This window comes from Symsagittifera roscoffensis, chromosome 3 (genome assembly GCF_963678635.1).
Source record: "Symsagittifera roscoffensis chromosome 3, txSymRosc1.1, whole genome shotgun sequence".
Taxonomy (NCBI): Eukaryota; Metazoa; Xenacoelomorpha; order Acoela; family Convolutidae; genus Symsagittifera; species Symsagittifera roscoffensis.
The window spans coordinates 22,937,630-22,952,951 of record NC_087064.1 but is presented as its reverse complement, the minus strand read 5'-3'; the positions used below and the strand labels follow the sequence as shown (position 1 = coordinate 22,952,951).

The following is a 15,322-nucleotide window of genomic DNA, read 5'->3' as shown; positions in this document are numbered from 1 at the left end:
TTTTTTTTCATGAAAAGTCCTAAATTTTGTTCAGGCTCAAATTACTTTTTCGCGGTTTGACTTTTGATTGCTTTTGAAGTTCTGATGTTGTTGTTGTTGCTAACCCCGAGGGGGCGCGTTCGGCATGCTCAAACCGAGTTGTAGAAACTTCGCAACTTCAGTCAGCCGAAGCCACAAGTCTATGGGAGACAAGGTTGTGGTGTTCTTGGAATAGTTGAAAGGTGTTAATTGGTATGTTGGGAAGTACAGTAGGGGCAGTTTGGAGGGAAGTTTGGGTAAACTCTATTTAGGTAGGAGTTCAAGAAGGAGCTGTAACCGGACCTTAGTTCGGAAAGGGTTTTTCTGGTGGCGCGAGGGAGATATCCGTCAAAGGGGAGACGTCAGGGGTTTGAGAGGTAGAAATTTTGGGTGATATGCATCTGCAATTGCCTGCTCGATACTTTTACTCTGCAGTTGTTCTAAAATCGATTTGTAGTTTTAAAATGGCGAGGGTACTTAGTTTGTTAAAGTAATATATAGTGGTAAAAGGTTGCTATGTTTTTTTGCGGGACTATATAGATCAAGTGTTGACGGGTGAATGTTTCGAAGTGGTCTGGGTGATGTTAATGACAAAGTAAGGGGTTTGAGGGGATATAATTTTTGAGAGTAATTTGAGCGGAAAGTAGTTCATGATGATGGGCAACATTTAAAGTTTAACGTTCAGAATGTAAGTGTTATGTAGCACTCGTTTTTGTACCACCCGTATTAGTGCAAAGAGGGGCGTTTTTAACTGTTTGTAGTTTGTTTAAAGACGTGAAACTGGCGCCATGGGACCATGCTTATGCATGCGTAATCTAAAATTGATCTGACCAAAGCATTGTAGGTAACCAGTAATATCTCTTTCGACAGGAACAAATAAATGATGACGGCCTGTATGAATATAGTCACAGGCTGCAGAGAAGACCGTATCATGAAAAATCCATTAGGCTGAATTAACATCTAGTAGCATAGGTTTATTTGCCAGAGTATCTTCGATTTTTTAACTTTTCTTCAATTTAAAAAAAATTGTTTTATTGAAATATATAAAGGGTTATCCTCGGTAGTGGGAACATTCATTAAATTTGGTAGGTGACCTGAGACGAGTTTAAAAATTGTTTGCCATGCAAGATTAAGTAAAACTGATAAGAATGCTGATGAATTTCTATCAGATGGCAGTCTAGTTTGATGGTGATAAGGCCTTCAAAGTCACTATCCTGCGCGAGGCTTTTGGTGACATTGCTGATAGGGTCTGCGGAATTAAGGGATTGGTTAAAGACGACACCGAGTAATTGAGGTGCTTCTTCAAGAATAAGGGTGTATTTTCCTTTTTTTTTCTAGGGCTCCGGTATTGAATTACTTGTTGAACGAAGAGAAAAGGCTCGCGGAGCTTTTTGATGAGAAAAAAATCAGAGATATAGACGTTAAAAATTGATGTAACTTAGTTATGTAGTTTGTTAGTGTTGATGAGGCCTTTTGATAGTTTTTTGACAAAGGGAGGAAAATCGTCTCCATATGATTGCAGTTTAACTTCAGGGTAGATAATAGTGCATCATGATGATAAAAGTTGAATAATAGTTGTGATAGGATTGAACCTTGTGGGTCACCTGTACGGAAAATCCTTGATTTAGACAGATCGTCTTCAAAAATTGTTTTCGCTTGGCAACCACTCAGGAGAAGGAGGAGCGAAGGAGAAGTATTAGGATTAATAGACGGAGCAACCCGGCCGACTTGTGAAGCTTCGTAACCGAAAACCCAGTCCAAGCATGCTTTTGGCTGTCCCCTGTTGGAGAGGGTGTAATAAGTGCTATTTGCGGCTTTTCGTACAGCCGTCGGGCCAACCACTGGTGGCTCGTCTGGACCCTTCAAGTTCAGATCATTTCCTTTGTTAAAAGGAAGGCAATTTAGCTATCAAACAGCAAAGGTGAAAAGGTCTCAACAAAACCTGATCGACTTCCAATTTTTAAAATGAAAAATTACTTCTGAAATTTTTCAGCGTATATAAACTTTACCTATTGATCCAGTTTTCTCAAATTGATTTAAATTATCAAAACAGAAACAGAATAAAAACTGACATGTTTTCTTAAAGCAAACATTAAAACTTAGAAATTGAAAGGACAGACACACGCCCGCAAGTCATAATTGTTCATGATTGTTCATGAAATTCATAAAGTCATAATTGTTCATGAAGTTCAAAGAGCTTTAGGGTGTGTGTTTGTTTTTTCAGTTTCTAAGTTATAAGTTTTTTTCTTCAAAAAAACATCAGTTTTTATTTTGTTTCCGTGTGTTCATTGACTTTTTTCCAATTGTCTGTTGGATAAGGTTTTTTGTCGAATGACAATATTTGACCAGTTTGTCTGCAACGCAGGAAACTATTTGGAAGAAAATGACCTTTGAGTTTTTTTGGAAGTTTTTGATCAAATAATCGCCCCTGCCACTTTTGTATTTTTTTTCTATAATTTGCGCCTTTGGTAAATTTAGGTAACTAGTATTAGTCAGGCACAAAAAAACGTCAAATATTAGTGCAAAATAGTACTGTAAATCGGACGTGTTAAACATTAGTGTAAATAATAGTGTAAATATTAGTCAAATATTAGTGTAAATCGGATGTGTTAGAGTTCATTGTTTCGACCATTTGAAAAATGTGGATGAACTCTGTTACGTGTGTGTTATAGCTCTTTTTTCTTCTTTTTTTGGCTTCTTTTTCCACGCAAAATCAACTACTACAAATATTCAACGGAATGAGTCGAGTGATATATCAGATTAAAGCCCTTTCAGTCTTGATTCGAACGACGTTCTAAAAACTTTGAGGAAATTATCTCAGTGTCGAGAAAAACCTTTTGGAAATTTTTGATTTTTGGTCTAAATTTGAGCTAGTAAGGTGAGCATGCAGGCTTACAATAGCTTATTTAAGCTTAAATTAAGCTGTAAAAACATAGTTTCATTCTCGTAAAGTTAGTTTTTGAAGTTCTTCGCGCCATTTTGGGATTTCTGCAAAAAAAATTAGAAAAAATATTGAAATTGTTTTGAAGTTTTTTTTTAGATTTCTAGCCATTTATCTACAAAAATTGTTTTCCAATTGGCGTCTTCGACTATGACTGTCGCGTTCGCCTAATTTATATTTTTTCCTTCAGTTTTTTTAAATGACTATGGTCGGAACATTCTGTGCTACTTGCACAGTAACCGGCTATCCTTGTTTGAAATGTGGAATTGTTCATATTATTTTAGCCTGCAAAATTTTCTTGGTGAAGCTATTATTTGCATTTGGTGTGTCCTAATATTCTGAGCAATCTGTTTTCAAAGCTTTTCTTCGACTAGATTGCTCTGTAATTTTTTTATTCGCCTACTTTTCATTGCGTTCTCATTGGTCAGCAAACCCAGAACTTTAGCGAAACGCAATAAAAATGATGAGATGTCAACGTCCCAAAATGTCAGATTGCCGCCATGATTAAACGTGTCAATTTGCTGAAAATAAATGCACGTTTTATTTCAATTGGCTGAATCACTTCAAGTCCCGAGGCTTCGCCTCCCATATCGTTTCTAGGCGCGGATTGAGCACGGAAGCTCCAAACTCGGGGATTTCAACCAATGAGAATTGTTACTATTTTACGACCTTCGGCCGACCAGCTTTAAATTTTTTCTTGGGTTTCGGGTTCAATACATCATAAATTTGAGTGTGGAGCATGGTTGCCCATGGTAGGCCAAAAGTAAGTAGATAAATTGATACAAATGAGATGCCAATATTGCAGGAGGCTATAGCGAAGAGCACGAGGTGATCCAGTGGTTCTGGCGAGTGGTGCTGGACTACTCAGATGAAGAGAGGTGTCGACTGCTGAAGTTTGTCACTGGCACTTCCCACCTGCCTCTGCACGGCTTCTCTGAGCTACAGGGCAGTGATGGGCCACAGATGTTCACGATTCAACGCAGTGACACCCAAACAACCACTGCGCAGCACCTGCCCAAGGCACACACGTGGTAAGAGATACCTTTTGCACTTCTCATTTGTGTCCCTTTACTTCGCGTCCTTATTAACCATGTTACCTAATATCGGGTCTTCTTGTTATAAGGCTCAGATTTCATCTTTTTGATATACAGAAAGTTGGATCACAAGCTTGAGTCTGATTCGTTGAAAGTATCTAACAAAAAGGAAATCTGAAACTTATTTCCTGAAACCTAGGAAATCTTTAGAACTGGCTTATTAGCAAGTGCGAAGATTGGCAAGCCCTCGTGAAAGGTTGAGTTTGTCTCGCTCGATGTTTCAAGATTGTCATTACACAGTGTAATGTCATACAACGATATTGTTAGTCAAGATTATAAGTGTAGTGTCATATTGCAAACTCTACTTTTTTCAACCCAAATCAAAGTGCTCATATTGATAGTCTTTCTGTTTCACAGTAGTGGCAGTCAATTAGCATGTCTTCTCCAATTTATTAGTGACTACTGTTTGGGTTCTGTAAGCTCCAGTGTCACAATTCTGTACGGCAGTCGACTGTAGTACTTGGGTGTCCGAGGACTGAAGGCCGAATCCTATCATTCATTTTTCAAAACTCATTTCTTTTTATTTTGTTGCCTATTTTTCATCTTTTTTAAAGCTTTTTCTCGTCGTTTTTTTCCTGCGTTTGCCGGCGGAATTCTTTTTTCCGGACATATTTCCCAATTCCATCTTATCCTCTACCAAATTGCCTCATACCATTTTAACCTATGTTCCAACTTGGCCTATGCCATTTTTCCCTTTTTTCTAACTTGCCCTATGCTAATTTATCTTAAGCTCAATTGTGTTGCAATTAGTTTCTTTCATTTGATGCACTAATTTTCAATCTGTAGGTGTTAATTTATATGAGGCCAGCTGTTAAAACTCAATTGGCTCACAAATTAATGCTAATTTTTGTGAAGATGCAAATTAGCGCTTTGCTTAAGGATTGTAATTTATCACAATTAACTAGGTTTAATCCGCAATTTTCACAATTAAGGATAGAATGAAAGCAAAATTGTTTCATTAGGTGTGTTTTATTATTTACACAAGCAACGCTTGTGTAATAGAATGAACTCTTCTTTCCAACCTAAGTCGCAAATATAGTTCCGACGCAAATATTATTGCGACAAAATGTGTTAATTTTGAAAGTGTTCATCTTGATCAATAACCAGCTATTAAGTACAGCCAATGCTAAGGATATTAACACAGACTATATAACCAGTAGCCATTTAGCTTTAAAATATCATGGATCTGTAGCGTAGAGGTAGGGAAGGAAACTCGCAACAAAATAAGAGGGTTCGAACATGGGCAGGGTCAGATGCTTTTAATGATTTTTTTCGTATACTATTTAAAATGCGTCCGCTCTATAAATTGAGTCATGATAATTTTTAATTTTCTTCCTTTTCAAATTGGCTGCTACTGCTAATGCGTCTTAAGTGGCTTGCGTCACTTAGCAAATATAAAGACCCATAATTGGCTTGCGTCACTTAAAAATTTTTGTAGACTCAAAGTTTTACTCGTTCGCTTTTCCCCTGAAGCGTTAACAATCATGTTTTTGCTCGTGTATGTGAAATTCAACTTCGCCTGTGTCAAAATTTCAAACAAAAACGAAGTGAGCGCAGTTTCTGGGGATTTCTGGGGAAATCAGCGCAATTTCCCTGGTCGATCGGACGCAAGAATTCTTGTTCAGAAGATGAAACAAGGTACCAAAATCCACCAAGTGCCGGTTAACAGTAGTATAATTGCAATCTTCCTGCAATCCATGGAGGACGAAAAAGCAGTGGATTTAGCTTTAACCTCTCGATCTGCAATAAACAGGGCTCTAATTTGTTAAAAAACAGTATAAAGATGAGAGCTTCTGCCTTATCGACATCGGTATCGAGGATGCCGAAGGAGTAATTTTTTCGGTGATCGCGACAACTTGAATGCTCAAAAGTTAAACAGAAAATCATGGTTTTGTAAAATTGCACCTATAAAACATGCCTATGGAAATTTTATCAATTATTTACAAAGCTTATACAATTGGCGGGATTTTACCCCCGTGCATCTATGTTTTGCTTTCAAATAAACGAGAGCATAGCTAAAATAAGTTTCTCAACGATTTTCACAGCAAAATGCCAAGCCCAACCGTAATCTCCTCGGCTTTCAGCGTGCTGCTCTCAACGCGTTCTCTTCTCTTTAACCCGGGGCACATATTAAAGGATGCTAATTTCATCTAACTCAAGCCTTTAATCGAAGTCGATTTGAAACGATTTTTATTAAAGGAACCATGAGCTCAATTAAATTGAGGCCCTACGACTCATTCCTGCAATAAATTCGGTACCAAATGACATGGTTACCGTTGCAATTGATCAAGTAATCGAAGAGCTTGTGAAAGTTGCTGATCAGTTCGAGCTAGATGAGACTATTAGTGAAGATCTGGATGAGGTTTTCACTAATAGTTACATCAAAGGGTAGGCAAAAGGTCATAAGTACCAAAAAGCTACATCAAAGGGTAAGCAATAGGTCATAACAACCGAAAGCCATTATTCGTAATAACTTCATGGAATTGCTCAAAAGAAGCTGCAGCTGGCCTGGTAAGAACAAGAAATGTCTTAGAGGGATGGAATCTTGTTGTCCCTGCCCTATTTCAAGGAAGTCATCCTTCTATTCATACGTTTCTGGACCATATCAAACTCGATCCAACCAATTTTGATAATCAATAATCTATTTAATCATTTTTAATACAGTTTTTTTAAATCAAAGCCTTTTTCTTTTCATTTCAGCAATTTTAAACAATAACTGATATACTTCTTCCTATTTTTTAAATTGTTTGTTGTGATAACAAACATATTTGGTTTTCTTGTTTTTGTTCACTTATGTGGGTTTAGTTTTTGCTACTTTGACCTATGTACGTCTTTTTACGTCGTTTAAAAGGAGAAGTAGATGTCATGGTTTCGTGTTCTTCATTAGGAATAGGGCCTAAATTAAATAATTTTTTTAAAAACCTTTCCTAAAATTTGGCGCAATTATACTTGTCCTAAATTTTGATCAAGTAATCCAAGAGCTTGAAAGTTGCTGATCGGTTTGAGCTAGATGAGACTATTTAGGTCTGGAGGAGGTTGCCTCTTATTTCCTAAAAAGCTACATCAAAGGGTAGGCAATAGATCATAACAACCGAAAGCCATTTTTCGTATTAACTTCATGGAATTGCTCAAAAGAAGCTGCATCTGGCCTGATAAGAACAAAAAATGCCGTAGAGTGATGGAATCTTGTTGTCATTGCCCTATTTTAAGGAAGCCATCCTTCTGTTCATACGTTTCTGGATCATATCAAACTCGATTTAACCACTTTTTATAATCAATAATCAATTTAAATCTTTTTAATACCGTATATTTAATCAAAGCTCATTTAAGCAATTTTAAGAATAATTGATGTACTTTTTTCTAATTTTTAATTTCTCGTAGTTGTGATAACATACCTATTTGCTCACTTAAGTGGGTTTAGTTTATGCTACTTTGACTTATGTACGTCTTTTTACGTCGTTTAAAAGGAGAAATAGATTGTCATAGTTTTGTGTTTTTCATTAGGAATAGGGCCTCAATTGAAAAGTTTTTTTTTTAAAACCTTCCTTTAAAGTTGGCGCATTTAAACTTGTCTTAAGCTTTGTTGCGCTGCATAGGAGGTCTTTATTGGTCTGCTGAACAATCAACCGCGTAGTTTGAGCACACTTTTTGATTGACAAATCGGAGCAGAAATAACCCTCTGTGGGATAAAATTGTCTGACTGCAGCAGAGTATATTGCACCACATCAATGTTAAAGAAATGTTTTCTTTCTGCAGGGTGTTTCTGATAAATTTGTCAATTGAAATTTGAGTTTCTCATGAAAGTTAAGAAAGTGTAATTTTCAGTACTTGAGCTCAATTACCTCATGAGAAATTCAGGTTTCAATTGTGTAAGTCTAAACCCTGCAGAGAGAAAGCTATTTTTTGTCAGGGAAGTCAATCAGACCGTAAAAACGGAAAACTTCACATTAAAAAATGTTTTTTTTTTTCATGTTCTTCGAAAGATGATTCCTTATCCGCGCCTAAACATAGAAAAGAGTTCTTCTAACTGTACCCCGCAATATGCTCTACGACTCATTCCTGCAATAAATTCGGTACCAAATGACATGGTTACCGTTGCAATTGATCAAGTAATCGAAGAGCTTGTGAAAGTTGCTGATCGGTTCGAGCTAGATGAGACTATTAGTGAAGATCTGGATGAGGTTTTCACTAATAGTTACATCAAAGGGTAGGCAAAAGGTCTTAAGTACCAAAAAGCTACCTCAAAGGGTAAGCAATAGGTCATAACAACCGAAAGCCATTATTCGTAATAACTTCATGGAATTGCTCAAAAGATGCTGCAGCTGGCCTGGTAAGAATAAGAAATGTCTTAGAGGGATGGAATCTTGTTGTCCCTGCCCTATTTCAAGGAAGTCATCCTTCTATTCATACGTTTCTGGACCATATCAAACTCGATCCAACCAATTTTGATAATCAATAATCTATTTAATCATTTTTAAAACAGTTTTTTTTTAATCAAAGCCTTTTTCTTTTCATTTCAGCAATTTTAAACAATAACTGATATACTTCTTCCTATTTTTTAAATTGTTTGTTGTGATAACAAACATATTTGGTTTTCTTGTTTTTGTTCACTTATGTGGATTTAGTTTTTGCTACTTTGACCTATGTACGTCTTTTTACGTCGTTTAAAAGGAGAAGTAGATGTCATGGTTTCGTGTTCTTCATTAGGAATAGGGCCTAAATTAAATAATTTTTTTAAAAACCTTTCCTAAAATTTGGCGCAATTATACTTGTCCTAAATTTTGATCAAGTAATCGAACAGCTTGAAAGTTGCTGATCGGTTTGAGCTAGATGAGCTTATTTAGGTCTGGAGGAGGTTGCCTCTTATTTCCTAAAAAGCTACATCAAAGGGTAGGCAATAGATCATAACAACCGAAAGCCATTTTTCGTATTAACTTCGTAGAACCGTTCAAAAGAAGCTGCAGCTGGCCTGATAAGAACAAGAAATGCCGTAGAGTGATGGAATCTTGTTGTCATCTTCTGTTCATACGTTTCTGGATCATATCAAACTCGATTTAACCACTTTTTATAATCAATAATCAATTTAAATCATTTTAATACCGTATATTTAATCAAAGCTCATTTAAGCAATTTTAACAATAATTGATGTACTTTTTTCTAATTTTTAATTTCTCGTAGTTGTGATAACATACCTATTTCCTCACTTAAGTGGGTTTAGTTTATGCTACTTTGACTTATGTACGTCTTTTTACGTCGTTTAAAAGGAGAAATAAATTGTCATGGTTTTGTGTTTTTCATTATGAATAGGGCCTCAATTGAAAAGTTTTTTTTAAAACCTTCCTTTAAACTTGGCGCATTTAAACTTGTCTTAAGCTTTGTTGCGCTGCATAGGAGGTCTTTATTGGTCTGCTGAACAATCAACCGCGTAGTTTGAGCATACTTTTTGATTGACAAATCGGAGCAGAAATAACCCTCTTTGGGATAAAATTGTCTGACTGCAGCAGAGTATATTGCACCACATCAATGTTAAAGAAATGTTTTCTTTCTGCAGGGTGTTTCTGATAAATTTGTCAATTGAATTTTGAGTTTCTCATGAAAGTTAAGAAAGTGTAGTTTTCAGTACTTGAGCCCAATTACCTCATGAGAAATTCAGGTTTCAATTGTGTAAGTTCATCTAAACCCTGCAGAGAGAAAGCTAGTTTTTGTCAGGGAAGTCAATCAGACCGTAAAAACGAAAAACTTCACATTAAAAAATGTTTTTTTCATGTTCTTCGAAAGTTGATTCCTTATCCGCGCCTAAACATAGAAAAGAGTTCTTCTAACTGTACCCCGCAATATGCTCTTTTCTCTACATTAACATCATATTTACAGTGTAACCATACATCTTTCGAATTTTTTGATGCTGAAAAAATGTGCTCTAAACGCGTAATGCGGCCAAATGCCAATTTTGATGACAATGTGGACAAAGGTTGGAAACACAGAAAACAGCAGACGATGGGAAAACGAAAAACGCTCCAAAACTAAGCGTTCTAATGGCTTACAAAACTGTCGTAGTGTTTGTATTCAAGGCTCTTTAAGAGAGTAATGGGTTTTTAAATGTCTGTGTTACATCTTATAAATCTCTAGAGATCAGTTTTTTTTTTTCATTTATGTAACAGTTTTTGGGCAAACTGCTAGTTCATTTTCCATAAGATTAAATGTTTTGTTTTTTCAGTTTCAACCTTCTGGATCTACCGCGCTACCGCAGCTACAGTGAAATGAAGAGCAAACTGACAATGGCAATCAATCATTCATCCGAATTCGCAATTTCCTAACACAGCTCAGACTAGAAAAATATTCTATGTTTAAAAAATACTGTTGTTTATATCTTCCAATTAGACTTAGACTTAGATTTAATTGAATAACGAGTCATTTTCTGTTGTCGAACATATTTTTTGCAGGATGATTTTAAGGTAGTGTTTTTGCAGGTTGACTTTTGAAATAAATGTTTTTGAAGACCAGCCCTGAAAAACCGTGAAATTTGAAAAGAACTAAATTGAATCAGCTTTAAAAATGACGGTTTTTCTGCTTCTGAGTTCATTAACACCCATGCAACGGTCTGTTGCTCTTCGTAAAACGCTATAGAAAGACAATTTTAATCTTTATTGCGTAAGTTTCAATTTCGCAGTAATTTAAATTTTGTTGTTAGAACCATAAAAATTTTGATATATTTAAATTGTGTATGAAAAACAGTGTTTTTCTCAACTTCAGATGATTGAGATTAAGTCCAATTCTGGATGATGCATAAAAAGCGATAGCCTTGCCTTGTTTAATAAGTATTTGAAAAAGCTAGTTGTATAATTTTCAACCGCGACTGCGATTTGCTCGAAGTGAAAAAAAAACTTGTTGTGAAAACTATGGCTGTTCTAAAGTTGCAATAGCTGTTAAAGGTGTCTTATAGTTCATATTCAATGTCAAATTAAAAATTATTTGAAATCTGTTTTTCCTCTATCCTGAAATCATAGGTAAAAAAAACTTTGTTTTGAAAGTATATAAAGACAAGGATAGCCAGTCACTGTGCACGTAGCACAGAATGTTTCTATAGTCCTAACATTACATTTTTTCCGAACTATGATCGTTTTTTCTGTGTGGTGTGATTACACTAGCGTCAGCTAAGTGTTTAGTTACAAACCTTTTTTTTCTAACCTAACTCGCAAATAAAAGTGTTTATTAAAAGTGTTCACATGCATTGGAAATTGCATAGCATCTGTTCTCTACTTTACTTGTGACTAGAGTTTGTCTATTACAAGTTAAGCTTCAGTGGCTGAGTGGCTAGGCTGTAAAACTTAATCTGTAGGTCGCAGTAACAAATCTCAGCTGATGAATTTGCTAATACGAGGCTTATTTCTACTTTTTTTGCATTTTATAGAGTTGTTTGTTTTTGTCGTATATTCGCTAGTGTTTGCTCTTTGTAAAAAAAATCTGAACGAAAAAATACAGAGTAGGCAACTGCGACATTGTTATTCTAATAGGCCAATTGGAAGAGAGTTTCTGTAGAAAAATGGCGCAAAAAAAATCGTTAAATTAATTTTAAAAAATCTTTTGTTTTTTGCAAAAAATTTTTTCAATTTTTGTGTTTCATGATTCCCAAAAGGCAAAATGGCACAAAAAAAAATCAAAAACTAACTTGATGGAAACTAACTACAATTTCATGACTTGTTTTATGCTTAATAGGCTTCTGTAAGCCTGTACGTTCACCTCATTAGCTCAAAATTAGACCAAAAATCAAAAAAATTTAATGAAAAAAACTTGTTTGAAAATTTTTAATGTTCGTATAACGACTAAAAAACACACCCAAATACAAAGTTTCTTCACATTTTTCAGATGGTGGGAACAAATATCCCTATTTGTAACCAAAATAAGCTTCTCTTTTTCTCCAAAATTCCGCGGAGCATAACATTGATATCAAAAAAATTTCTTGTATAGCTGGTTTTGGGTGACTTCGGCTAACTTCAAAACTGTGATCTTAACAATGAGCACAAAACCTGAGCGTATGATTACGCTTGCGATTAACAAACGTTAACAAAATGGAGCATCCACCTTTTCCAGATTAACATTTTCTCAATTAAGAGAAAGGAATGCGCTATAACGTTTATAAGAGTAAGGGCAGCCCTCGAAAAATCTATTTTAAGGAGGATGAATCTCTCTGCGTGCTCAAATATTCATTTTCAATTAGGTATTCAAATATTCATTTTAGTATCACTCGCTTCGAAGTGAACATAGATTCGAAAAGCAATCTGAAGGTAATGAGCGTATTTAGCGATGAAGGGGCTGGTCCTTTACTGATCAAAAAATTGCTCCTTTGAGTAGTAAGTGTTTGGATAGCTCTCTCGCTTGGAGTGCTGCAAGGCGCGGAATAGAGCAGTTTATAAATGTATTGATTTGTTCGAGATTGTCTCAAATAGGTCATTCGTTGTTCTAGAATATTAAAGAAATTTCATTCACAAATACTTGATAACTGATTTTTTTCCTTTTCCCAGTTTTCAATTAAGCCCCGTTAATTGAGTGAGATTTAAGCAACTTGAAAAAAAAATAAAAAGTAATTATCGATGAAAAAAATTCTCGAAAATAATTAACGAAATATTTTGCTCACAAAATTTTACAACAATCTATATTGAAACATTGAGCTATGCCAAAACCTGTTTATTATGTCTGTAAGCAGAATCCAACTTAAAAGTGCTTGATATTCGGTAAAATTTTGATCTTCGAAAACTTTACTTCATTTTCAAAACAGAAAATCATGTCTACTAATAATAATTTGAAAAAAAAAAATAAAAAACTTTAACTGGGGCAAAAAAGTTGCTGTGAACAAATACTGACAGTTGAATTCAAATATAAAAACAAATCGTTTTACATTCAGCAAGTGCCGAGTTTTTATCACAGTAAAAACAAATTGCTGAAAATGTAATAAAATTGAGTTCCATTTGCAGCTCAGTAGAAAAATTTTCATAATTCACACAAATTCAAATCCCATTGAAATCATCGCTTAGGCATTAGACCATGTTAAACTTCGAATGGCTGGAAATGAAAGATGTTGCCAAAATATGTTTTTCCCAGCATAGTTTTTGGTCGATGATAAGCTTTGGTTATAAATTCAACGGTTTCATAGAAATTGCATATTTAAACACCAGACGCTAGCACGAGAAATAAGTCATAGAATTTGTTCATGTTTTAATCTGGTCATCAACTAGACTAAAAGGACACCTTCAAAGTTTTTTTTCTGTTTGAAGTTTATTTTTGCATTAATCTAAAGGACTGCTGTTGTTTCTGTTTGCACCTTTCCTTGCCGTTTTGAGATTATCATCGTTTGAGATTATCACCATGTTAAACTTCGAATGGCTGGAAATGAAAGATGTTGCCAAAATATGTTTTTCCCAGCATAGTTTTTGGTCGATGATAAGCTTTGGTTATAAATTCAACGGTTTCATAGAAATTGCATATTTAAACACCAGACGCTAGCACGAGAAATAAGTCATAGAATTTGTTCATGTTTTAATCTGGTCATCAACTAGACTAAAAGGACACCTTCAAAGTTTTTTTTCTGTTTGAAGTTTATTTTTGCATTAATCTAAAGGACTGCTGTTGTTTCTGTTTGCACCTTTCCTTGCCGTTTTGAGATTATCATCGTTTTTACTGAACGCACAGTCTATTTTACTATTCGAACAAACACTTTCTGTGCCGTTCTGTTCCACTTCAAAGGAAGCAATTGTTCTGTCATCAAATTTTTTATATCAATCGCAGCATGCATGCAGTAGAAAGCTGAAATAATCATCAAGTGATTAATCTGTGCCACATCAATTTTTGACCTTGTTTACGGAAAATTTAGTTCGTGTCGGTTGTGATATATTGGCTGATAGCTGATGTTGTCAAAACCAAGTGCAATGAATTTTTTTCCTTTTCAATAGCGCACTTTGTTAAGGGTCGGAAAATTCTTCCATGAAAGTAGTGTTTGAACGCAATTATTCGCTGTTTGGCATTGTTTCAATTCAAAAAAACAACGATTCTTAGTTTTTCACGAGAAATTCTGTTCTCTGATTTCAATATACTGGATTTAATTTTATCATTTACTCAGAGTTACTTTTTGTTGCAGCTGTTTGATTGCCAAACAGAGTACTATCAAATTTTGTTTTGTTATTCATTTGTATTCGTACGCAATGTTGCCAGAGTGTATTAAGTATTAATTGTTGAGCAATAACAACCTTGTCACCATCGTTGTCTCCGTGTCTGCGATTGTATACTCCAAAATCAGTAAAGTCGTTGAAAGAGTTTTTACTTGCGATTACACTGAATGAACAAGAGGCAATTATGAAAGACAAAATCGAATTTCATGCACTATATTTTATAGTCAGCTGAAAGAACAACTTTGTCAAAAGTGTAGCTAGCTAAGACACATCGCCAACCAGTAAACATTTTCCATTTGCCTCAGCAACTGTTTCAAATATCCGTCAAGATTGCTTGTCTTAACTATCGTGTTTTTGATAGTGATGCTAACTCCTTGAACATGTATGTCGATCTGGAACATGTATGCCGACCACAGGAATGCCAAATGAAATGTTGAAATATTGAAATCTCGACATATCGCTTGCACTTTTTTTCTGCTTTTCCAATAACCACTCCAATTGTCACTTCCCATTGACAGTGTACTCCAAGAAATTACAAAACTCATCAAAATTTTTAATCAAATATAATGAAAAAAAAATAGTTTCAAAAAACGTTGCATTTTCTTGAATTTGTGAAAAACACTTTTCTTAAAAGCAAAAACCACCTGTCATTCAAGTACAACCTGCGTTTTACATCGCACTGAGGAGTTTTTTCCGGATTCCTTTTTTGAGTCAAACCGGGCTGTAAATCAAAAGTTTTATCGAATTGAATAATTAATTTGATTTAGTTCAAAGATTTTTATGAATAAATTATCGTCAAAAAACCTTGTTTTGAAACAGTGTTGAGAATGGAGGTAGAAAGCATAAATCACTCACACTCCTTGACTTGACGGACAGCTAAAATCAGAAAATAGCTTGACACGCGGATAAAAAATGTGATCGAACCAAGGAACGATGGATTGTAAGCATTAATTTGTTTGGATCTGTGGGTTCAATTTCTCTGTAGAAGCAGTTTTGTAAAGCAGTAAATGGTCCAGTTGAAAAATTTAACTAAATGGAGATGTAAAGCAATAGCAAGAAAATCAGTTATTAATTTTACTAAACTAATCTTTTTTTCACATATGATTGAT

At 35.0% G+C, this 15,322-nt stretch overlaps 2 protein-coding genes across 3 annotated transcripts in view; both read left to right on the top strand.

The window, feature by feature from the left end:
* The window catches only part of LOC134841887 (E3 ubiquitin-protein ligase NEDD4-like), a 378,569-nt gene extending 367,579 nt beyond the window's left edge, over positions 1-10,990 (top strand). Inside the window, exons 18-19 of the mRNA XM_063857950.1 lie at positions 3,765-3,990; positions 10,268-10,990. Of these exons, the coding sequence (XP_063714020.1) occupies positions 3,765-3,990; positions 10,268-10,367 (326 nt within the window). The 3' untranslated portion in view covers positions 10,368-10,990. The remainder of the gene's footprint in view (positions 1-3,764; positions 3,991-10,267) is intronic.
* LOC134841892 (dnaJ homolog subfamily B member 6-like) overlaps positions 1-15,322 on the top strand; it is a 463,167-nt gene that overhangs the window by 367,578 nt on the left and 80,267 nt on the right. The window lies entirely within an intron of this gene.